This window comes from Oratosquilla oratoria, chromosome 32 (genome assembly GCF_046742065.1).
Source record: "Oratosquilla oratoria isolate Oo_2021 chromosome 32, ASM4674206v1, whole genome shotgun sequence".
Classification (NCBI taxonomy): domain Eukaryota; kingdom Metazoa; phylum Arthropoda; class Malacostraca; order Stomatopoda; family Squillidae; genus Oratosquilla; species Oratosquilla oratoria.
Window position 1 is genome coordinate 4477446 of NC_134808.1, and position 26141 is coordinate 4503586.

The window sequence follows — 26141 nt, forward strand, 5'->3', positions numbered from 1 at the left end:
ACAGCAGAATCTCATGCCCTCGACCTCGTTACCCAGAAACCCACAGTCCACTCCCTCGACCTTCAACCTACGATGGAAGAAGTTATGAAGGCTATTAGACAGACCAACTCAGGCAAGGCCCCTAGCATGGATGGAATCCCAGCTGAAATATTCAAGTCAGCTGGACCCGTTGCCCTGGAATGCCTCTTCTCCCTCCTTACCAACATCTGGGAAGGTGATGAGATACCCAAAGAACTCAGAAATGCCACATTCATCTCTCTCTTCAAGAACAAGGGCAGCAAGACATACTGTGGAAATTATAGAGGTATCTATCTTCTCCCCATTGCGGGGAAAATCCTGGCAAGAGTCATGGTGAACCGTCTCTGAAGACAACCTACCAGAAGCACAATGCGGATTTCGACCAAACCGCAGTGCAGCTGACATGATCTTTGCCATGCGCCAAGGGCAAGAGAAATGCATTGAACAAAACATGGACTTGTACGCAGTCTTTATTGACCTCACCAGGGCATTCGACACAGTGAACAGGGAGGCCCTCTGGGTCATTCTGTCCAAGCTCGGATGCCCAGACAAATTCGTCAATCTTATAAGACAATTCATTGACGACATGACCGGCCAGGTGCTGTTAGGCGGAGAGGTGTCGGAGTCCTTCAACATCAGCAATGGCGTCAAACAGGGATTCGTCCTGGCCCCGATCCTCTTTAATTTGTTCTTCACCTGTGTGCTCAACCATGCTTTCAGGGATCTGGACCTTGGGGTATATCTGCGATTCAGATCTGAAGGTTCTGTGTTCGATCTTCGTCGACTGAACGCAAAGACTAAGAACACTGAGAAACTCATTCTTGAGGAACTTTTTGTTGATGACTGTACCTTCATGGCCCACAAGGAATCTGACCTACAGCTAATCGTCGATAGGTTTGCTGAGGCTGCCCGCCTCTTTGGCCTTACCGTCAGTCTTGGAAAGACTGAGGTGCTTTTCCAACCAGCACCCACCTCTACCTCCCAGCCTCCCTCCATTTCCACCGAGGGAACTCATCTGAAAAATGCGAAGGAGTTCAAATATCTCGGCAGCACCGTCAGCAACGACGGCAGCCTGGACAAAGAAATCAGTGCCAGAATCTGCAAAGCCACCCAAGCACTTGGCCGGCTCAGAACACTAGTCTTGAACCAGCGAAACGTCAGACTTCTACCAAACTGAAAGTGTACAGGGCTGTGGTCCTTACTAGCCTTCTTTATGGCTGTGAATCATGGACCCTGTATAGACGATACCAGAAGCAGCTAGAGCGTTTTCACATGCGCAGCTTAAGATCCATTCTAAATATAAAATGGAAACACCAAGTCACAAACCTGGAGGTGCTTGACCGTGCAGAGATGACCAGCATCGAGGCCATGATCCTCAAAAGTCAGCTCCGATGGGTGGGACATGTCATTCGAATGGATGACCACCGCCTCCCCAAACAACTCTGGTATGGAGAACTTAGCTTAGGCAAGAGAAACACAAGTAGACCACGCAAGCGCTTTAAAGACTGCGTAAAGACACACCTCACCCATACTAACATTCCACCAAAAAAGCTTGAAACCGAAGCTTTGGACAGACCTCAGTGGCGTTCCATCACCCTGCAGGCCCAGACCGTTTTTGAGGACCAACGCAGAATAAACGCAAGGAAGGCAAGAGCGAGACGCAAGGCCACGTCATCACAGCCTCCAACCAATGAACATTTCTCCTGCCCCCAACTGCCCCCGCGTCTGTCATTCGATAATTGGCCTCATAAGCCACCTCCGAACCCATAACAGGCGTTGACGAACCTCCTCGCCAGAAAACCTGAGAAGAAGCTGTCATCGTCGTAATCGACGGACTACCATCATATATATGTATGTGTATATATATATATATATATATATATATATATATATATATATATATATATGTGTATTCACTTGGTCTTTTGGATCACGTGTTGGACTCGTGATCGACAGCTATTTCCCTCCTGGAAGAGAGCTCAGAGCTCGTAGGTCCGATCTATGGGTAATGCTATGACCTTGCACACACACACACCCCCAACTCCCCGCCCACGAGAGTTGGAGTAACACCCCTCAGCGCTGCGATACTGATATATTTCAGCCCCGGGCGAGGATCGAACCCGGACCTCCGTAGTGGCAGGCCAGAGCTCTAACCACAGCGCCATGAGAGGTGTGTGTGTGTGTGTGTGTGTGTGTGTGTGTGTGTGTGTGTGTGTGTGTGTGTGTGTGTGTGTGTGTGTGTGTGTGTGTGTGTGTACACACACACACACACACACACACATATATATATTTATATATATATATATATATATATATATATATGTACTAGTTTAGATATATGTATATATATATTTATGTACTAGTTTATATATATATACATATATATATATATATATATATATATATATATATGTACGTATGTATATATATATTTTTTATCTGTGTGTGTGTGTGTGTGTGTGTGTGTGTGTGTGTGTGTGTGTGTGTGTGTGTGTGTGTGTGTGTGTGTGTGTGTGTGTGTGTGTGTGTGTGCGTGCGTGTGTGTGTGTGTGTGTGTGTGTGTGTGTGTGTGTGTGTGTGTGTGTGTGTGTGTGTGTGTGTGTGTGTGTGTGTGTGTGTGTGTGTGTGTGTGTGTACGACACTGAATGGGTCCCAGTGTTTAGAGATACATTTGTAGTGTTCTGTAGCCAACACGTATAATTACCCCTTCAGGACCCGTGATCGCAGAGTACGGGATAAACAATAGTCACCCCTTAGAACATGCGTCCGACTAAACATACATTCGACTAATTTTAATTAATATAATAACAATGTTCATTATAATAACTTAATTTATTTTGTAAATAAAATAAAACATATCCCTCTACATACTGTAAGAAGCATATTTATGTATTGTAAATAGATTTTAAATAATTGTATACCAAAGACCAAGAATCCAGAATTTCGCTACAAATATTGTAAATACCATCATCACCATTTCCAATAAACAGATCAGTCATGGGATTGACTTTAAATATCCTAGCTTCCTCCAAATAGGACAATTGTAGTAACCACTACATTTGGTGACCCTGGAGTGACCGCCGCCAGCCCCGCCCGCCGCCAGCCCCGCCCGCCGCCAGCCCCGCCCGCCGCCAGCCCCGCCCGCCGCCCTGCCGTGACCAGCCCCGCCCGCCGCCCTGCCGTGCCAGCCCCGCCCGCCGCCCTGCCGTGCCAGCCCCGCCCGCCGCCCTGCCGTGCCAGCCCCGCCAGCCCCGCCAGCCCCGCCCGCCGCCCTGCCGTGACCTGCCCTGCCGTGCCCAGCCCCGCCCGCCGCCCTGCCGTGACCTGCCCCGCCCTGCCGTGCCCAGCCCCGCCCGCCGCCCTGCCGTGCCCAGCCCCGCCGTCCCGGGTTGTCCTGCCCGTTGACCCAGCCTGCCCAACCCAGCTGCCCACGAACATCGCTGCATACTAATCACGTAAGCATGACGGACGATCAACAACAGGAAGTGCATTCCGCGCACCCCCTTTTTCCAACCGCGACCCAACAATATGGTTCACAATCCTCGAGTGTAACTTTAAGGCAAACCGCATTACCACCAGCCTTACGAAGTTTTCACATGCTTGTGGTCTCTTACCATCTGACGTACTCCTCCAAGTTTCAGACACCATCTCCAAGGCACCTACATCCGGTACCCCATACGAAGATTTGAAGAAAGCCGTTCTGGACCGCCTTGAGTCTTCCGAAGCTACACGCCTGCAGGAGCTCCTCTCGAAAGAAGAACTTGGAAATGAGAAACCATCCGACTTGCTGCGACGCATGAAGCGATTGCTCGGAGACAAATACGCAACATTCGACACCTCCATCTTGCGCCACCTATTCTACCAGCGCCTACCAACAACCATCCAAGGCAACCTCTTCAGCGCCAAGAACAAGCTCTCGCTCGACGAGCTAGCCACACTCGCTGATGAATTCATGGCTTCGGTACCAGTTGCGCGCCCTACCATCGCTAACCTCGCCGACCAGTCTGCAACTCAGGCGTTAACCGAGCTAGTCTCTAAACTCACCCTCCAGGTTAGCGCCCTCCAAGAGCAGGTTGCCAACCTTCAACAACGACCCCCGTCACCAAGATACTACCGCAACCGCTCCAGGTCTACGTCCAGAGGGAGACCCAAGCACACATCAGGCGTCTGCTACTACCATCGTCGCTTTGTACAAGATGCGAGGAAATGTACACAGCCGTGCACCTTCTCACCGTCACCTTTAAACACGATGGGCGAACGCTAACGGCGCACAGCGTTCGCCAACATACATCGAAACTCTTCTTCGTATTTGATCCACTCTCCAACACCACATACCTCATCGATACCGGAGCTGAAGTCAGTGTCCTGCCTGCCACAGCAAGCCAGCAATCACTGCAGCCGATGTCTTCCCTCTACGCAGCCAACGGCACCAAGATACCCGTTTTCAAGAGGAAGACACTTCAGCTAGAACTCAACCTCCGCCGATCCTTTGAGTGGACCTTCTACGTTGCATCAGTTTCCCAACCCATCCTTGGCGCCGATTTTTTGACCCACTTCGATCTCCTGATCGATATTAAAAATCGCAAGCTCCACGACCCCCTTACATCGATGTCGTCCAACGCCAGGCCAACAACCGGAGTAAGTAGCCAGCTTTCAACCATCAGTGCCGATAACAAGTTTGCTTCTCTCCTCAGGAACTTTCCTACCTTAACACAATCTTACTCCATGACCACGACTGTGAAACACCACGTAGTGCACCACATAGAGACTACGGGACCTCCAGTCTACGCCAAAGCCCGTCGTCTGGCTCCGGAACGCCTCAAACTAGCCAAGGCAGAATTGGAAGCCCTCATGCGTCAAGGTATCATTCGTCCAAGTTCAAGCAACTGGTCGTCAGCTCTCCACATCGTCCCCAAAAGCAACGGCGACATCAGGCCATGCGGTGACTACCGCGCCCTCAACTCACGAACTGTGATGGATAGGTACCCAGTTCCCAACATACAGGAGTTTTCCTCACACCTTGCAGGAACTCGCGTATACTCCCGGATCGATCTTGTAAAAGCCTTCCATCATATTCCGGTCAACCCGCCTGACATCCCCAAAACAGCTGTCACAACACCTTTTGGCTTGTTCGAATACGTTCGAATGCCCTTCGGCCTCAAGAACTCTGCCCAAACTTTCCAGAGATTCATGGACGAAGTCCTGAGAGGCCTGCCTTTTTGCTTCACCTACATCGACGATGTGCTCATCGCCAGCCCTGACGAAGCCACGCACCAAGACCATCTGAAGCAAGTCTTTACCCGCCTACAAGACTACGGCATCCACATCAATCTCGAGAAATCTGACTTCGGTGTGTCATCCATCAACTTTCTAGGACACACCGTCACACCTTCAGGCGTCACCCCTGTCTCATCCCGCTGCGACGCCATCCAGAGTTTCCCGAAACCTACAACACAGCGCCAACTCAAGCAATTCCTTGGTATGTTAAATTTTTACAATCGTTTCATTCCAGGCTGCGCTCAACTGCTCCAACCGCTCTACTCCATGATCAAGCCGTGCAAGAGGGGACGTTCCATCGTACTCAACTGGGACGTCGAAACTGATGCAGCTTTCATGGCAGCCAAAGAAGCACTCGGGAATGCTACCGCCCTTAGTTTCCCTATTCCTGATGCCATCACTTCCATCTCGACAGATGCTTCAGACACAGGTGTCGGCGCAGTTCTGCAGCAATACATCAACGATGCCTGGAAACCCATCGCCTTCTTCTCAAAGAAGCTCAACAATGCCGAGAAGAAATACAGCGCCTTCGACAAGGAACTCCTAGCCATCTACAAGGCTGTCAACAGGTTCAGGTATTTCGTCGAAGGACGACAATTCCACATATACACCGACCACAAACCAATCACAACAACATTCATTCATAACAAGACAACATACTCCCCTAGACAACTCCGACACATAGATTTCATCTCCCAATTCACCACAGATATTCGTTTTGTTCGAGGTGCAGATAATTGTCCTGCCGATGCCCTCTCGCGCAACATATCTGCAGTCTCTACCTCTCTCATCGACTACGCCGCCATCGCTGCAGACCAAGCTGGTGATACCGAGCTGCAGCGATTGATGGAAAACCCCGCGTTGCAGATGAAGAAGGTACAGCTCCCTGGAACCAACACTCAGCTCTACGCCGATGTATCCACGGACACCATCCGTCCCTACTTGCCCGAGAACCACAGGTATCCCTTGTTCCGCCATTTACATGACCTCTCCCACCCAGGTATTCGAGCTTCGCAGCACATGATGTCATCACGCTTCATCTGGAGTGGAATCGCCAAAGACGTTCGACACTGGACCCGCACCTGCGTCAAATGCCAAGCTTCCAAGGTCACACGCCACACCATCTCCCCTCCAGGTACCTTTCGCCCAGTCTCCACTCGACTCGAGCACGTCCACATCGACATTGTCGGACCGCTTCCCTTCTCAGACAGCTTCAGGTATATTCTTACTTGTGTAGACCGTTTTACACGCTGGCCCGAAGCAATCCCGCTTACTGACATAAGCACAGATACAGTAGCCAAAGCTTTTATAACCACCTGGATTTCAAGATTCGGTACACCACTCAGCCTCACATCCGACCGTGGTAGCCAATTTGAATCCAATCTATGGAACAAGGTTATGTCTTTGCTAGGTATCCGGCGTTTCAGAACAGCAAGCTACCATCCCCAATCCAACGGACTCGTCGAACGCTTCCACCGACAACTCAAGGCTTCACTTGCAGCAACAGCACGCGACCGCACCAACTGGTCTACGGTGCTTCCAATGGTCCTCCTCGGTATACGCACGTCCCTCAAGGAAGACCTTGGCCACTCCTCTGCAGAACTTCTTTATGGCACTCCACTCCGTCTGCCCGGTGAGTTTCTTGCATCTGCCCCTATAACGCAGCCCTGCAGCGTTCAAGATTATGCTACTAGTCTTACAGATACAATGCAGAAGCTCCAGCCAGTGCCACCGCGTACCTCACCAACAAGAACGTTTGTGAGCCAGGACCTCGAAGACTGCTCACATGTTTTCGTTCGCGTGGAGGGAGTAAAGAAGCCTCTTCAACAACCATACGATGGCCCATATAGAGTCGTCAAGAGGACAAGGAAGAACTTGACCATCGATCGCCGTGGAACCACTGACGTCATCTCCATAGACCGCGCCAAGCCTGCATACCTCCTCTCGGACAACGAACAAGATCCTGTTGCTCTTCCGACACCTCCGGACACACGGGCTACAAACCACAAACACACTACAAAGAAAAAACAGATATCGTTCCTCCTGCCTCGTCACTAGGGGGAGAGTTCTGTAGTGTTCTGTAGCCAACACGTATAATTACCCCTTCAGGACCCGTGATCGCAGAGTACGGGATAAACAATAGTCACCCCTTAGAACATGCGTCCGACTAAACATACATTCGACTAATTTTAATTAATATAATAACAATGTTCATTATAATAACTTAATTTATTTTGTAAATAAAATAAAACATATCCCTCTACATACTGTAAGAAGCATATTTATGTATTGTAAATAGATTTTAAATAATTGTATACCAAAGACCAAGAATCCAGAATTTCGCTACAAATATTGTAAATACCATCATCACCATTTCCAATAAACAGATCAGTCATGGGATTGACTTTAAGTATCCTAGCTTCCTCCAAAAAGGACAATTGTAGTAACCACTACACATTTTAACAACCACAATGCACTTTAAATTTTCAGCATGCTGACCTTAGATGGCTTAGAATTAAAGTGCATAGTAGTTGTTGAATACATATATATATATATATATATATATATATATATGTATATATATATATATATATATATATATATATTGTTACGGGCTGGCTGGTATGTGAAGAGACGTTACGTATAACGGATATGTGCTTAAGAACCAGCTCACTTCTAGAAGCCACTGTAGGACTGAACTATCTGGTCAGGGCCTAGATAATTCGTAAGACTAGAAGTAAAGGTAACAAAGAAGATTCCAGGAAAGGAATATTAAACTAGCGATAAAACTAGTAAACGAAATTATTAATGGAAAATATTTACAGGCAATCAACACAAAAGAGAATGGGCAGTAGGGTCAATGGGACCGTTACATGATTATAAGAATATGGAAATTATCGTTCAAATAAGAAACAAGGTACGTATACAATATGGTACTATCTAAGTACAAAGAGATCAGGAACATGCATCAAAATAAGTAATAAGTACAAATATAAGTATAAAGTAATGCAATGTATATCAGACACGTAATGTAGGCAAAAAGGGTGATCACTTCACACCAATCGTCTCATGAATCTAAACCTTCTAGTTTTTATCAAGAGATCAATATGTGGGAAAATGACTACGAGTGAGCGATTTCCACCGCTTATATACCATTGGACCGGAAGCGGAATACTTCCGGGTGAGTGTGCGAGTGAGTGAAAGGGGGGGAGGAGGGTAAGTTAACACACGTCAACATGGGTAGTTTTAGGACCCTCGACTCGCTTGAACAATCTATTTATTTAGTAACTGTCAAATCTGTGCGCTCCGAACTATTCAGGATTTCGCTTGTCTGTTTGTTCTACAAGAGTGCGCACCTTTCTCCGCACGTAGGCAAGATTACATATAGTGGACGGGCGTTACTGCTTAACATTGTTACAATACATACATAGACAAGAAATATGAACATAGTTATGTAATACAAAGGAACACAATTCTATAACATAATTACACATATGACGTAATATCTAATATTACGTTACACCTCCACCGTTTGGGAAAGCTTTTCACTTTCTGTTGAAAAGCTACGTTCTAGAAAGTATGGAGTAGTTCTTTTGCGCAGGGGACAGCTTCTTGCTGTAGTAGGCGATAGTGTGAAGAACTTCGTTGTGTTCTTGCAAGAGGGCGGCACCGATACCGGTGTCGCTGGCGTCGACTTGCAGAAGAAAGGGTCGTTGGAAATCGGGTGCCCTTAGAACTGGTGCGTTAGTGAGAAGGGACTTCAGGTTTTTGAAGGCCGTCTCACAGGTAGGTGTCCACACGAAGTCGTGGTCTTATCTCAACAGGTCAGTCAATGGTTCTGCTACATCTTGTTTCTCAGATAAGTGAAGATTTTGTAGTATCTGGGAGTTTTCCAAGGGAATCTCAGGAGGATTAGGCAGGTTATCAGGAGGCTCTTCCGATTTTATTGTGGTAGAGCTGCAAATTGGAATTGGATCTCTGGAATGATAAGGTTTTAAGGTATTTATGTGACAGAGACGGGAACTCTTTCTTCTGTCTGGAGTTTTGATTATGTAGTTGAGATCACTGGCTCTGGACAAGACTTCATAGGGTCCTTTGTATTTAGCCTGCAATGGATCTCCTGGTATGGGAAGATAAAGTAACACTTGATCTCCTGGAGAGAAAGTTCTAAGTTTAGAATTTTTATCATACCGACCTTTCATTTCTCGTTGAGCATTCGCCAAGTTCTCTCTTGCCAACTTCCAAGCTTCTAACAACTTCTCGGTGACCTGGGACACGTATTTCAAAGAAAGAACAGGTGGTTCTTCTTTCATCCATTGTTCATGAAGTATCTTTAGGGGACCACGGACTTCATGACCGAAGACTAATTCTGACGGGCTGAATCCAAGGCTTTCTTGAATTGTTGTTCGGGTGGCGAACAACAAAAAGGGGAGTCCGTCTTCCCAATTTCGAGTGTTCTCAGCACAGAAGATTCTTAACATTGTCTTGAGCGTTTGGTGAAAGCGCTCTAGAGCACCTTGTGATTGAGGATGATAGGCGGAGGAAGTTACATGATTTATACCTAGTGTTACAAGAGTTTCTCTAAACTTGTTGGAAAGAAAATTACTTCCTTGATCACTTTGAATGTTCTTAGGAAATCCTACCATAGTGAAATATTTCAACATTTCTCTGATTATGTTTTGAGCTTTAATATTTTTCAAAGGAATTGCTTCTGGAAAACGAGTGCTCATACACATGATTGTGAGAATGTACTGATTTCCTTTACTTGAAGGAGGTAAAGGTCCTACACAGTCAATAAGAACTTTTTTAAATGGCTCTTCCATTACAGGAATGGGATGGAGTGGAGCTTCTACAATTTTCTGGTTGGGCTTACCTACAAGTTGACATGTATGACATGTTTTACAATATTGGGCAACATCTTTGACAACCGTGGGCCAATGGAAATGTTGGGTTATGTTGAACAAGGTCTTTCTTACCCCTAAGTGACCTGCTAAGGGAGTATCATGAGCCAATCTTAGAACATTATTCCTGAAACCAAGAGGGAGGACTATTTGATTCCTTACTTGCCATGGCTGGTCAGCGGTTGCGGTGGATGCTCTCCATTTTTGCATTAGGACTCCGTTTTCTATATAGAAACCTCGTGACATTTTTTCAACTTCTGGAGATGAAACAATCTCGTACAAATTTTTAAGAGAATGATCTGACTTCTGTTCTTTGATTAATTCTGCTCTAGATAGAGAAACTGGTGAAGAAGAAGATGGGTCAGTTTGGGAGAATAGGGATTCTAAATTATAAGTCTCCTCTTCAGATTTCTTGTACTGAGATCTGGTTACAGCGCAAGCGGGAAACAACTGTAAGTTATCTGAAGTTTCTACTGAGGTCTTAGGGTTATTTGTTATTAAAGGAGAAATTACTTTGCTTCCAGCGATGTCATTGGCCAACAATAAGGATATTACTACTATGGGAAGAGAGTCTACTACTGCTACTTTAACCATTCCGGTTGTTAAATCAGACCGCAAGAAAACATTATGTAATGGACATTTTACAATTCCTCCAACTCCTTCTATCAATATATCATAACCTGTATATGACTCACCCAGATTCTGCAAGACAGAATTTAAAATCAGACTTTGCTTTGCTCCTGTGTCTCGGAGTATGGAAATAGGATATTGTTGTGAACTACTACTATGAGATATAGTTCCTGAAGATACAAATGGTTTGAAACAAGGATCATGATCTGATGAGGGGGGTTCTACATTACTTGACAATACCGGCTTCTTTGGTAGTTTATCCTGAATAGAGGATTTTGAATCATCTGATTTTATATTACTTACAAGAGTTGGTGTCTTATTGGAGAATGAGGGTGTCAGTCTCTTTCTGCAATTAGAAATGTAATGTCCAAACTGTTTACAATATGAACAAGTTACAGGGGAATTAGTCTTAAACCTTTCCATTCTTTGCCAAGGTTGGTTTGGAGGATATTGATTGAAATCAGACCTGTAACTGAAATGTGATGGGCTAGACTGATTTTCAAAGTGTTTCTTTGGGGACCAAGGATCAGAGTATTTTGTTGAATCTGGAATATATGACTTTGACTTTTGGGATTCCATTTGTCTTGACTTAGGTTTATGATTTAGTGTGAACTCATCAGCCAATACAGCAGCTTTAGTTAAAGTTTCGGGAACATGATCATCTATAAAAATCCTAAGATCTGTCTCTAAGGTATTCTTAAACTGCTCCAATAAAATCAACTGTTTAAGTCTATCTAAGGTGTCCGTTTCACTAGCCAAACACCACCTATTGAATAACTTCTCTTGTTGAGCCGCATATTCTACGTATGTTAACTGAGGTGTCTTCCTATAATTACGGAATTTCTGTCTATAGGCCTCTGGTATTAGTTCATAAGCTTTTAAAATACAAGCTTTCATATTATCATACTCGCTTTCTGCTTCTGAAAGAGAAGTATAAATTTGCTGAGCCTTACCCTTAAATTGTGTTTGAATGATTAATGGCCAATTTTCTTTAGGGATTTGTAACTGTTGCGCCAATTTTTCCCACTGAAGAAAGAAAATTTCTGGCTCTCCTTCTGAAAATTGGGTAGAAGTTTTACATACTTGGAAATATCTATATGACCTTCCTGAACTACGGGTTGTCTATCAACAATCCTAGCTTCTACTTCTGCCTTCTTTAATTCTAACTCTGCCAATTTGACTTTAGTTTCGTTCTCTCTTTCTATTTGTTTCACTTTAGCTTCCTCTTCTCTAGCTCTAAATTCTGCCTCAATTTGCATTTGTTTCAGTTTAGTTTCCTCCTCTTTAGCTTTAAATTCTGCCTCAATTTGCATTTGTTTCAGTTTAGTTTCCTCCTCTTTAGCTTTAAATTCTGCCTCAATTTGCATTTGTTTCAATTTAGCTTCCTCCTCAAAATCTACTCTCCTGACCTTTAATTCAATCTCCTTAATCTTAAGTTCGGTTAGTCGTGCCTCTATTTCTAACCTATTTGAAGGAATTTGTATAGCTGTAATCTCTTCTGGAGATAAGATCTCATCTTCGATCAGATTTTCAACAAGTTCCTGAAGTATTTTTTTCTTTCGTAAACTTGTATCAATGTCTACTCCAAAGTGCTTGCCTATTTCTATCAAAGTGTCTTTAGTTTGTTTCTTTAAGAAACTTACCTTGGGATTTTGAACGAATTCTTGAATTATATCATCCATCTCTATAAGAATGTGTTAAATACCTGATCCAATATCCTTGGCAAGGGTCGCCACTTTGTTACGGGCTGGCTGGTATGTGAAGAGACGTTACGTATAACGGATATGTGCTTAAGAACCAGCTCACTTCTAGAAGCCACTGTAGGACTGAACTATCTGGTCAGGGCCTAGATAATTCGTAAGACTAGAAGTAAAGGTAACAAAGAAGATTCCAGGAAAGGAATATTAAACTAGCGATAAAACTAGTAAACGAAATTATTATGGAAAATATTTACAGGCAATCAACACAAAAGAGAATGGGCAGTAGGGTCAATGGGACCGTTACATGATTATAAGAATATGGAAATTATCGTTCAAATAAGAAACAAGGTACGTATACAATATGGTACTATCTAAGTACAAAGAGATCAGGAACATGCATCAAAATAAGTAATAAGTACAAATATAAGTATAAAGTAATGCAATGTATATCAGACACGTAATGTAGGCAAAAAGGGTGATCACTTCACACCAATCGTCTCATGAATCTAAACCTTCTAGTTTTTATCAAGAGATCAATATGTGGGAAAATGACGACGAGTGAGCGATTTCCACCGCTTATATACCATTGGACCGGAAGCGGAATACTTCCGGGTGAGTGTGCGAGTGAGTGAAAGGGGGGGGAGGAGGGTAAGTTAACACACGTCAACATGGGTAGTTTTAGGACCCTCGACTCGCTTGAACAATCTATTTATTTAGTAACTGTCAAATCTGTGCGCTCCGAACTATTCAGGATTTCGCTTGTCTGTTTGTTCTACAAGAGTGCGCACCTTTCTCCGCACGTAGGCAAGATTACATATAGTGGACGGGCGTTACTGCTTAACATTGTTACAATACATACATAGACAAGAAATATGAACATAGTTCTGTAATACAAAGGAACACAATTCTATAACATAATTACACATATGACGTAATATCTAATATTACGTTACAATATATATATGTATATATATATATATATATATATATATATATGAATAGAATCTCCAATGACGGCGATGTCAATCAAATAATTCCGACAATTGTCCCCAGACTCGAACCGAGACTTGCGCGGAGGCAAAGCCGCCGCTCTACCGACTAACCTACTGAGACTATAAGATTTTCTAACCCCGAGGTTAGAGAATCTTATTGTCTTAGTAGCTTAGTCGGTAGAGTGACAGCTTTCCTACGCGCAAGTCTCGGTTCGAGTCCGGGGACAACTGTCGGAATTATATATATACATACATATATATATATATATATATATATATATATATATATATATATATATACATGACAGAATTTAATAGACACCAAGAAAATGCATTTCTGCCCTTATTTTACGCTTAATTTTGTTTGTTTGTTCGTTTTTACCTAATATGTTTCAGATTACATGCAAGATTAATCAAGCATGCCACGAATCAAAGGAGCAATAGACCTATCTGAATTTCAGCGAGGCCGTATTGTGAGTCAACATGACGGGGGTCTTAGTCAAAGCAAAAATCTGTTAATATCCCTTTCTACTTTAATAGAGTGCTCGTACAATTCATCAAAGAGTGCAAGAAGGGCACAAAATCTCATTTAGGTCGTCCCAGGTCCTCAGAAAGAACCTTGCGTCTTGTCAAAAGAAATGTGGAAGAGAATCCACGTTGCAAGGCCCCTAACATAACAGCACAAGATGATGTCTGTCCCAGAACAGCTGTTAGGTATCTCCATAAGCTGGGTTACTATGGAAGAGCTGCAAGGAGGAATCCACTCCTTCGTCCAGTCAATATCAAGCGCAGAAAGGATTGGGTTGCTGAGATGGTGGAGAGAGCTGTGGATGTTTGGAGCACTGTCATTTTCCCTGATGAGTCACGATTCGTATTATTTTCTGACAGTGGAAGAGTGTGAGTCTGGAGACTCTGTTGTCAAGAGTTTGACCTCAAAAGACTGCATCCAACAGTATATGTATATATTTATATATTTCATATATACATACACATATACATGGACATATACATATACGTATACCAAGGACTACTATTACACAAGGCGTGCGCACCCAAATCCCTGGGTCCGCTAGCGAAGGCCATTGCTTTCTTTGTAACCTAACCTTTTATATTGGACAAATACATCAAAACTAGAAACCTAACATTGTATGTAGGACCAATATATCAACTATTGACTTATTCAAAGCAGTACAAGTTAATATAAACTTTTATAGTGAAATAAGAAACCATTTTTAAGGCACTGTTATGCTTTGAAATGCCAATTTTAGCCGGACTTAACAGGTATTATTGTATGAGGTTAGTGGACACCAGGGTTGGCGATTTTTTTTTTTTTTTTTTTCTTTTTTAGATAATCGATTTTTTTAAATCAGATTTATTTAATTAAAATAAAAAAAATTCATAAATTTTAAGTATTGTGGGATTGCTATCTGATAGGCGATCTGATTGCTAAAGAACATTTTTAGCATATCAATATAAGGAGCAGTGTTATATAGACTACTTGCCACAAGTATACAAGGAACGGTATAAGCCGTATGTGAGGACGGTATGCTCAGGTTCATTCGATTCCTCCAAGATTTTTCTCATCTTGGTGACATTTGCTGCATTGTCTGTCACAACACTTCCAATGTGACAACCAAAATCTTGTTCAGCCTTCTTGATCGAACTTTGTACAAGTTCAAGATATTCAGCAGTGTGAGGTTTCCCTAATGTGTCTATTGTGTCAACTAAATAAATCTGACCAGTGGATGTTGTTAGAGTGACACATATTATGGGCTCATTATGGATGTTAGACCACCCATCAATTGAAAGACATACAGTTTCATTATTCAGGTCATCTGCACACTTTTTATATTCCTTTTCATACACAAGATCCAAATACTTATCAGCAATATCTTTTCTGGATGGAGGAATATAACCTGGCCTCAGGTTCTGAACCATCTTGAGAAACTGAGGATGCTGAACAAGACGAAATGGTGAATTTGTAGCAAATATAATTCTTGCAACTTCTTTGTCGAGATTTTCCTTTTGAGAGGCTGAAGTTTTTTATGATAAATCTGTCCAGAGATGTTGATGACTTTCTTTTAGATGAAAATTATTTAGGAGAAGTGGCGCCTGTGGAGATAAGAAGAAGAAGAAGAAGAAGAAGAACATAAGAAGAAATAAAGGAGACTGCAAAAGACCATAAGGCCTACACTAGGCAGCTCCGTATCCATCACCACCTGTCGTCCCCATCCATAAAGTTGTCTAATCGTTTTTTAAAACAACTGATAGTTTCAGCGCTTACTACGTGGTTACTAAGTTTATTCCATTCATCGACCACCCTATTTGTAAACCAATTCTTGCCTATTTCCTTCTTAAATCTAAATTTGCCCAGTTTATACCCATTACTGCGAGTCCTGCCCTGTTGTTTTATTATGATGACCTTGTTTGCATCACCCTTGTTATAGCCTTTGATCCACTTGAACACTTCTATTAGATCACCCCGCACTCTGCGTCTTTCCAGAGAGTGTAAGTTTAGGTGCCTAAGCCTCTCTTCGTAAGGCAAATTTCCGAGTCCTTGTATCATTTTGGTCATTCTTCTCTGTACTGATTCTAGTGAATTTATGTCCATTCTGTAGGACGGAGACCAAAACTGTACCGCATAGTCAAGGATGGGTCTAACTATCGCTAGATAGAGTTTAATAATTACCTCTGCACTTCTATTCGTTACCGTCCTAGCAATGAAGCCTAATGCTCTGTTTGTTTTATTTCTGGCGCTAATGCACTGCTTCCTGGTTTTAAGGTCCGGACTCACCAGAACTCCCAAGTCCCTCTCGCACTCAGATTTTTCTAAAAACGTGTCATCTAAGTTGTATCTATTTTCGGGGTTGTGTAGCCCTACGTTTAACACGCTACACTTAGAGATATTGAAGTTCATTTGCCATTTCACCGACCATGTTAACAGTTTATTAAGATCATCCTGCAGAATCTGGGCGTCTTCTCCTGACCTAATTAGGCGTCCTATTTTAGTGTCGTCCGCAAACTTACTAACATCACTATTTAACCCATCGTCTAAGTCGTTTATATACATAATGAACAACAAGGGACCCAAAACCGAGCCCTGGGGGACCCCGCTAGTAACATTGCCCCACCTAGATTTTATTCCATTTATGGTGACCCGCTGTTTTCTGTTACTAATCCAAGCTCTAATCCATTCTAACACTTTTCCTCCTATGCCATGGGCTTTGATTTTATTTAGTAGTCTCTGGTGTGGCACTTTGTCGAACGCTTTCCTAAAGTCAAGGTAAATAACATCGTAATTTTCATTGTTGTCTGACGCCTTATATACCTTAGTGTAAAAGGATAGAAGATTAGTCACGCATGACTTACCTTTGGAGAAACCATGCTGTGAATCACGAATTAAATTATGCCCTTCAATGTGTTCTCTGAGTCTATTTACTATTATTGATTCAAGCATTTTTCCTATAACCGATGTCAAACTGATTGGCCTGTAGTTGCATATGGTCGATCTATCTCCCTTCTTAAAAACAGGAACAACGTTTGCCTGCCTCCAAGCAGTTGGAACAGAACCAGTGTCTACCGATTTATTGAATATTTCAGTTAACTGGTCGCAGATTTCAAATTTACACTCTTTAAGCATTCTTGGAAAAATTTCGTCCGGACCCGGAGATTTTGTAGCTTTAAGTCTGTCAATCTGCTTGATAACTTCTTCTTTACTAATGCTGATATTAGTTAGGCTATTTTCTTCATCCCCTCTGAAAATCGGATCGCAGTCAGGTACTTTATCTAACCTCTCATTAGTAAACACCGATAGAAAATAATTGTTAAACTCCTCACTCATTTTTTCTTCCGATTCTATCATGACATTTTCATCGTTTTTAATTGGTCCTATTCTTTCTTTATTTTTTGTTCTATAGAGGTGAAAGAAACCCTTTGGTTTGGATTTTGCTTGACTGGCAACCTTGATTTCATAATTACGTTTCGCTGAACGTGTATTCCTTTTAACCAGCTTTGCCATTTCGTTATATCTTGATCTAAGGTGTGATTCCCCGTTTTTTATTTTTACGTAAAGTCCTCTTTTAATTCCGATCTCATGTTTCAATCTGTCCGTCATCCATTTGGGAGTATTACTATTTTTCCGTATTGACTTTAGGGGGATAAATGTATTTTGTGCATTAATAACACTGTACAACAAATTTCAGGATTAAGAAGAAAACATAGTTCTCATGTGCGTTTTATTATGAAGTTCAGTGTGCTGAATTCAAATTTGATAAAAAAAATTTCATGCCACGTCACAATTTTTTGTAAATCGCTGTTTTAATAATTATGCAATTAATAGAGATTTCCAAGGTTCCATAAATGTATTTTGCTCCCAAAGTCAGATTAAATGTCTTCATTGTATTTATTTAATTAATATATAATGAATCGGCATGTTTGTTAGCTTTATATGATGTATTAACCTACAATCTATTATTTACTTCTTCTTTTATAAGACGTATCAGGCGTGTCACGCTTCAGGTTCCAACAGAAGTCAGCCAGCATAGCAGGGCTCCATTTTCCCTTGTACCTGTTTTCCATTGACGCTATATCTTGATGGAACCTCTCTCCATGTTCATCACTCACATCTGCTGCATTCTCTGGGAAGAAGGACAGATGAGAATGAAGAAAGTGTATCTTCAGTGACATATTGCATCCGAGATCTTGGTAGCATTTGATTAGCCTCTCCACTTTACGCTCTCGCTGGGACTCTTGGTGCTTTCCCAGAAGCCCTTTGCATACATCTTTGAATGCATGCCAGGCCGCTAGCTCAGGTTCATCCATTGTCGCCTCAAAGTCCTCATCATTTATAAGCTTGCGAATCTGAGGGCCTACAAATATACCCTCTTTAATCTTGGCATCACTAATTTTAGGGAAGATCCCTTTGAGATACTGGAAACATGGCTTGTTATGTTGCAGTGCTTTGGTAAATTGCTTCATTAGGCCTAGTTTTATATGCAGTGGTGGCAAAATGATTTTCTCCTTCTTAACTAGTGGCTCATGAATTACATTATGGCATCCAAGCGTCATAGATTCCCGAGATGGCCATTCTGAGCGTATATAATGTTCTGATCTGGCCCTACTGTCCCACTTGCAAAGAAAGCACATAAATTTGGTGTATCCAGTTTGTAGCCCATTAAGTATGGCTACTACTTTCAAGTCTGCACAAATTAACCACTCATGCTCTTTGTAACTTATGCGGTCTAGAATAAAAGCAAGGTTCTCATATGTCTCTCTTAAAATGACTGAGTAAGCAACTGGAACTGAAGGCATGGTGTTCCCAATGTGCAACAGAACTGCTTTTATGCTGTAAAGGGATCCATCTATGAATAGCCTCCACTCATTGGGTTCATAGGACAGCTCAAGGGCACTGAATAGGCCTCTGATATCATTACAATAAGTCAAGTTGTTTTCCAAAGTGAAGAAATCCTGTAGATTTGCAGAACGCTTCCTAAATACTGTAATTCGAGCTTCTTCATCCAACAGGTGCCATTGTTGCAAACGTGAGGCCAGGAGTTCACTCTGTTGCTTAGTAAGTGTTAGATCACGAACTAGATCATTGCTTCTGGTTGGGTGATGAGGTGTGGTTTCTTATCAGATTCAAGTTGTGTCGTATACGTTGCATCTTGAGATTCTGAATCGTCTGAGTTGCTCGTGTCATCGCTTGGTAGTTCAGAGGGCGGCTGTGGTACAGGAATATCACTTGAATGTAGAACTGGGCGAATAGCAGACTGAAGATCTGGATACACGATAGATTTCTTGCCTTTTCTGTTGCGACCTGCAGGAAAATAAAATAAAATCAGACTAAAAATGGATACTATTGGTTGTGATCACGTGCAAAAATAGTGGAAGTGCAACTTATTATGTATTTCGATCTTTTTTATTGATACATCTCTTGAAAATATATATAAAAACAGTAAAAAAAAAAAACACTGAACACCCACCTTTAATATCCGTTAAGCAGAAGTAGCAATCTGTTGAGTGGTCCTTTGGCTCCCTCCAGACCATTGGTACGCCAAACATGAGGCCAGTCCCTTTGCCTTTCACCCAGGCAGAAAGGGAACTTGTACACCTGACACAACATATGTGAGGTGCCCAGCTTTTGTCCTGGTCACCCACTTTACATCCAAAGTACAGCTCATAAAGTTTCTTTACACGTTGAGTCAACTGTCTCTTGTATTGCCTTAATGTAACTGATCCACATATATAACAAAACTTGTCTGGCGAATTCTTGCATTCTCTAGGCATCTTAACTCTGTATCCTGTTAAGAAAAAAAAAACACATAACTATGTGAAAAATTATATAAATGGTAAAAGCAACAAAAAATACCGTTCAGATAGACATTGCGGGCACTGCTATTTACGAAGAACTGGAGGGTCACAGAAAGAAACGGATGTTATATTCGTGATCTACGCAAAAAATAACTCTAGAAAAGGATAGTCTCATTTCCGTTTTTTTTTTCATTGTTATACAGTGTAATTAGATCGGCCAGATTGCTATACATCTCATCCAAAGTACTGACCTAATTTTTGGGCCGTCGCCCCGAATCGACCTGACCCAAGGCACGCGCATCACTCTCTTTGACCCAGACCTGACCTAAGGTATGCGTATTTCTCTCCTTGACCCAGACCTGACCCAAGGTACGCGTATCCTCCTTGACCCACTTCTGACTATCAGCCCCGCAACGAGAATCAAGAATGTTTGAAACGTCCGGATTGTTTTTCGTATTCAATTTCAAATAGGTTTTTATATTGTCAAAGTTTGCTTTCCTGAAGTCTGGTACTTGAACGTTATTTGTACTTTTTATTTTTTCCCAAATAATATTAAATCTTATTTCTTGATGATCGCTAAAGCCTAGACTATCGCCCACTATTATGCTGCTAATTTGGTGCTCATTATTTGTTAGAATTAAGTCCAGGGTATTTTGTCCCCTCGTAGGATCGGTAATCATTTGTTTTAGGAAATTATCCTGCACCATATCTAGGAATTTTTTCGCTTCATGATCTCCTATTAAAGTTTCCCAGTCAATGTTTCTATAGATAGTGACCTTTTTAATGGTTGAGTCAGGTTTGCAGATAATTCAAGTGGAGCCGATGATAAAGGGATTGAAGTTGTTGATACAGATCCTGAAATGGAAACAGAAAAATTTTGTATATTGCATAATTCATAAATTAATAAATAAATGGATGAATACAGTGTAATTTAGGCTACTTATGAGTACAGTAGTTATTTTTTTAGATAATGATCATATTCACACAAGCCACTAAATTATTTGGAAATAATTAACAGGATATGAAACAGGTGGGCTTGGAATTCAGCCCACACAGGATTCAGTCCACTTTTAAATTCACTAAAAATAATGGATTAGTTGGGTTAGGTTATGCTAAATTTCTTTGGGCTGAATTCCAATGGAACCTATGAAATATATTACACAATGTTGAATGAAATGAAGAACAATCATCTAGGCCCCAAAGTTGAGTGGATACAATATATTATAGTTATATGGTCATTACCCAAATTTAGAAGTAACGAAGTTGAAGTATCATCTCTTTAGGCCTTCACATTTTTATTGCACATGCTCTCCATTGTTCACCAAATTTATATAGTTGCGTATGAAAAGGGAGAAATGCACACAATATAAATCAAATTATTTACCTGGGTCATCGATTTCTTCTGTATGCTGTGGCTGACCTTGGTATTTATCTCTGTGAGATTTTAATCTTGACACAATGCCCTGTAGTTCCTGGCTGCAGTCTTAACATTTAGCTCGGTACCCTTTGCCAGAAGTTGTTGGTAGTTTTTTTTTTTCAAAATAAATCCAGACAGGATCATTTTTTTCTGCCTGAAGGAACCACTCTGCCAGGTCCAGAAGACATTGTAGGAGAGAGGCCAAACGCAGAGTATGGGATCCAATATATTTGACGTTTCGCCCAGCAGGGCTTCTTCAGAAATAACACAGTTGAGAAACATTTTACTCCTTATATAGCCCGAGCTTGCGGGGAGAAACAAACATAAAAATGGTGTACACACACTTTGCGCAAATTGCTTGTTACTTGATTATTAAAATTGCCAATGGTTTATCTATTACAAAAAAAATCCACTGTTCTGGTTTACATTATCAATGAGGGATATAAACGCAGATTCAAAACATCTACGTTTCATTGTATGGTTTTCATATTTTATAATCTTGGAATTATTCCAGTCAGCATTGTGGCCTGTATCGAATCTATGTTTAACAATGGCATTATTCATATTGTATATTTTCATATCATATTTATGTTCTAATATTCTCTTATCAATACCACGGAAACTTTCACCAATGTAGACCTTTTCACAACCTAGACATGGCACACAGTAAATACCTGCTTGACAAATATTTTCCCTGCTCTTATTTCGGCTTTTAATAAGATTGCCAACTGTTACCGAGCTGATTTTAACAGCATTAACACCAGTCTTGTTTAATAATGGGGAAATATTGTCTGCAACTGAGGTATTAGGTAATATGATCCTCTTTGTACATTCTTCTTTTATTTTCCTACTCTTTTATGAATAATTTCAGCTTTCTTGGCTTTAAGAATAAAATAAGGAGGGTATTTTAGTTCAGTAAAAGCGTTAAAAATATACATATACATATACATATACATATACATATACATATACATATACATATTGCAACCTCGTGGTTTGTGTTTGAAGAATAGAGATATAGGCAAGAGGGTTTAAAAAAAATAGCGTGAGCCTGTTATGGCAATTTGAAAGCGTTTTCGCTAAGCTAGGGGAATTCAACACACCACCAGGTGTAATAACAAAAAGAGAGAGAGAGAGAGAGAAATGAGAGAGATAATGTGAGGATACTTTAATGGTTTTGGCGAGTTCTTATCAAATAAATTAGATCAATATAGGAGACGGATTTTTTCAAAGACTGGTAACAAAAGTGAGATTTTTTTATCTATAAGACGTAAGAGAGAATATTGTTTCTTAATATCTTCTTTCCAATGCAGCAACAAAACAATTATACGCCGTACTTCTCAACGATCTTATCATTTGTCGTATGCTAATCAACACTTTTCCTAAATAATACATCATAGGCTAAATATCGATTTCCCTAAGTAGTACATCCTCATAAATGTAACTTTTCCCAACTAATACATCCTATGATAAATATTACTCTCCCTAACTTATACATCCTATGATAAATATCACTTTTCCTAACTAACACACCCTAGGCTAAATATCACTTTCCCTAACTAACACATCGTATGATAAATATCACACTTGAGAGGTCTAGAATGGCAACAAACAATGCTGATCACTTTCTACTGAGTAATTAACTCAGGCAAGTGCTCAGCGGGACAGCAAAGGGTGGTAGAGACAGGAGGGGAGGGGGTTGTACCCCGTAGATCAGGATAGACACGAAAAAGGGCCGGCCAAGTTATGGCTACGGTTTTATAGGCCACTAGATGTAGCGTGGCCTTGGAGGCTGAAACTTGTAGGATAGGTAAAGTAGCGGGGATCAGAAAAGCCGACTCTACAAGCTTGGACTTGTAAAAACCAACCGACTTTTTAGTATTACAAAGATTATTGATCCTCAGGGCGTGATAGTATGCATACACATAATCACACACATGCATACATACATACATACATACATACATACATACATACATACATACATACACCAAAGGCTTTTCCCCCTACACGGGGGGTAGCCAAAAAGAAAAAGGCATAGAAGCCACTTCTACCCAGTCAATTTCCTATATATTCCACTCCCCTCCATCCACCTCCCTCCCTCATATATTGGCACCTCCTGGATGACGGGTCATCCCTGCATCCTGTCCACTGGCCTGGGTCAGAAACAGTGTCACAAGACGCAGCACATCTACAGCAAGGCCGCTTCATAAGTTCAGCGACCCCCCATCTCTCCGTCCCCTGATACAGAAAAGGAGAAGACGGGGAGAAATCCATTCGGGCTGCGTCAAATTTTTTCTCATATATACTTCTTCACCCCCCGTCCCCCACCCACTCCCCCTCATGCATCACAGCATCATCTATACACAACCCCTCTCCATTCACCCCTATCTTCTGTCCTCTCCCGTCCCTCCTCCACAGACATTCCTCTGTTTTGTGATACCCCTTTCACCCCATCCATCCATCTCATCCTAGGACGCCCCATTATATTCACTCCTTCCACCTCTGCCTTCTACACTTCTTTTACTAAGCTTTCTTTAATCATTCTTTCCATGTGTCCAAACCAACCTAATACTCTTTCATCAACCCTATCTCCCAGTTCCCTTTCCACCGCTGTTCTCCTCCTCGCCTCCTCATTTGTCACCCTATCTAGCCTAGTAACCCCTGTCATACTTCTCAGACATTTCATCTCAAACACATTCAAACTCCTTCTCTCTTCCTCTCTCATGTTCCATGTTTCTGCCCCGAGCATTACTGTTAGCACAATCACTCCTTCATAAAACCTCTTCTTAGCATCCATTCCCAGATGTTTATTTCTCATTATACTTTTCAATCCACCAAGGCATTTACTCGCTTCTCCCAATCTACATTCTACCTCCACCCCCACTCCTCCCTTTTCTGCCACATTCGCACCCAAGTATCTAAAACTATCCACTTCCTCCAGTCTTTTACCCTTAATGCTCACTTCCAGCCTGCTGTCACTCTCTTCCCTTGTACATCTCATCACCTTACTTTTGCCCACATTTATCTTCAGCTTCCTTCTTTCACACACCTTCTCAAACTCTGTCACTAACTTCCTCACTCCCTCCTCTGATTCTGCTACAAGCGCAGTGTCTTCAGCAAACAACAACTGGCTCACCTCCTACTTTTCACCATTTTCTTTAATCATCTCCAACCCCTGACCTACTATCCTTGACATACACACACACACACACAAATATATATATATATATATATATATATATAAATATATATATATATATATATTCATATTACAAACTTTATGCAGTCAATTTTTAGGAAGTTTGATGACATTCCTAAAGATTAAGTCACTCAACAACATTATTTTATGACTGTAAACTAATCCACAGTAAACAAAAATCTCATTTTCAACTTTTACTATACATCCGTCCTGCCATATCCGTTAACGCTTTACCTTCTCATCTTTATACTTCTTCGGAGCGTCATTGAATTAAAGGACAAAAACGCTGGTTATTGGTGGCAAAATGCTGTAGTAGGTAGAAAATCTGAAGTGGTTAGGAGTAGCACTGTTGATAAGTGATGAGATGCGTGTGTAGTTGGATGGAAGGGAGTATTATCAAGGATGACATGGATAAGAATTACATTGTGTGTATGCATATGTGTATGTATGTATGTATGTATGCGTGTGTGTGTGTGTGTGTGTGTGTGTGTGTGTGTGTGTGTGTGTGTGTGTGTGTGTGTGTGTGTGTGTGTGTGTGTGTGTGTGTGTGTGTGTGTGTGTGTGTGTGTGTGTGTGTGTGTGTGTGTGTGTGTGTGTGTGTGTGTGTGTGTGTGTGTGTGTGTGTGTGTGTGTGTGTGTGTGTGTGTGTGTGTGTGTGTGTGTGTGTGTGTGCCAGTCATAGGGATAAGAAAAATGAGGAAAAAATAACCGTTTTGGTTTGATTTAAACGAGTGTATGAAAAGTTTAATAAAAATATTGATGTAATTGTGTTGAGGGATCTAAAGGCTAGAGCAGGAAATAAACAAGTGAATGGGGTAGTGAGGAGGTAGTGTCAGAAAAGAAACGAAAATGGAGAGGAAACATTGAAGATATATATACTGAAAACAAGACAAATATAGCTAACACTGTTCAAGAAGGAGAAAGAGGTAGATAAGTAACGTGGACTAGAGTGGATGGTGGGGGGTAATCGATAAGGTGATAACGGATTGTGTAGTAGTGAACAAGAGAAAAATTGAATGAGTTCTGGAAGTGAATTTATTTGGTAGAAAGGTCGATTGAGTGTCTAATCATTAATCTGGTGGAAAGAAACTTGAGAGTGAATCCAAAATAGATAAATAAAAGGAGTAAGGGGGTGTTAAAATGAGCGAGTTGAGTAAGAAGGAAGAAGAAACTGAATATCAAAGTAGTTGGAAGAAGTATGGAACGTAGTGAAAGAGAAAAGGGAAATGTGAGGAAAGAAAAAACACTGCCCAGCACTGTTTTCAAGGTCTAACATATAATACCTGATTTTAGGCTAGTTTATTGCACTGAATCCAAAAATCATGCTCATTTCTCCCAATAAGATCAAGTTAATGAATTATTAGCACATTAAAAATATCCTAACTTACGATCTATTTGTAGATGAATGAAACACAATATTGAAAATATTAAACTGATTTATTCAGAGAAGGCTTGCAAAATATTTTGAATAGATACCAAGAAGAGTATAATGAACTAAGGAAGCTACTCATGGATGAATGGTCTCTTCAGGCACCAGCAATAGTCGGCCAGAAAGTTAACATCCTATCAGCCTTGAAAGCATTCCTCCATAACACTGATATCTTTGTGAAAGCGCTCACCCTGTTCTTCACTGAAGTCTCCATAATTCTCTGGAAAATAGTCCAGACGAGACCAGAGGAAGTGCATTTTCACTGA

At 41.5% G+C, this 26141-nt stretch overlaps 1 protein-coding gene across 1 annotated transcript in view; it reads left to right on the top strand.

Moving 5' to 3' along the window:
• LOC143017482 (uncharacterized) overlaps nt 1-26141 on the top strand; it is a 27470-nt gene extending 1329 nt beyond the window's left edge. Inside the window, exons 2-6 of the mRNA XM_076172271.1 lie at nt 1-155; nt 412-946; nt 1069-1350; nt 3578-4069; nt 25977-26141. The exon at nt 1-155 is cut by the window's left edge and continues 1085 nt beyond it. Coding sequence (XP_076028386.1) covers nt 1-155; nt 412-946; nt 1069-1350; nt 3578-4069; nt 25977-26141 — 1629 coding nt within the window. The remainder of the gene's footprint in view (nt 156-411; nt 947-1068; nt 1351-3577; nt 4070-25976) is intronic.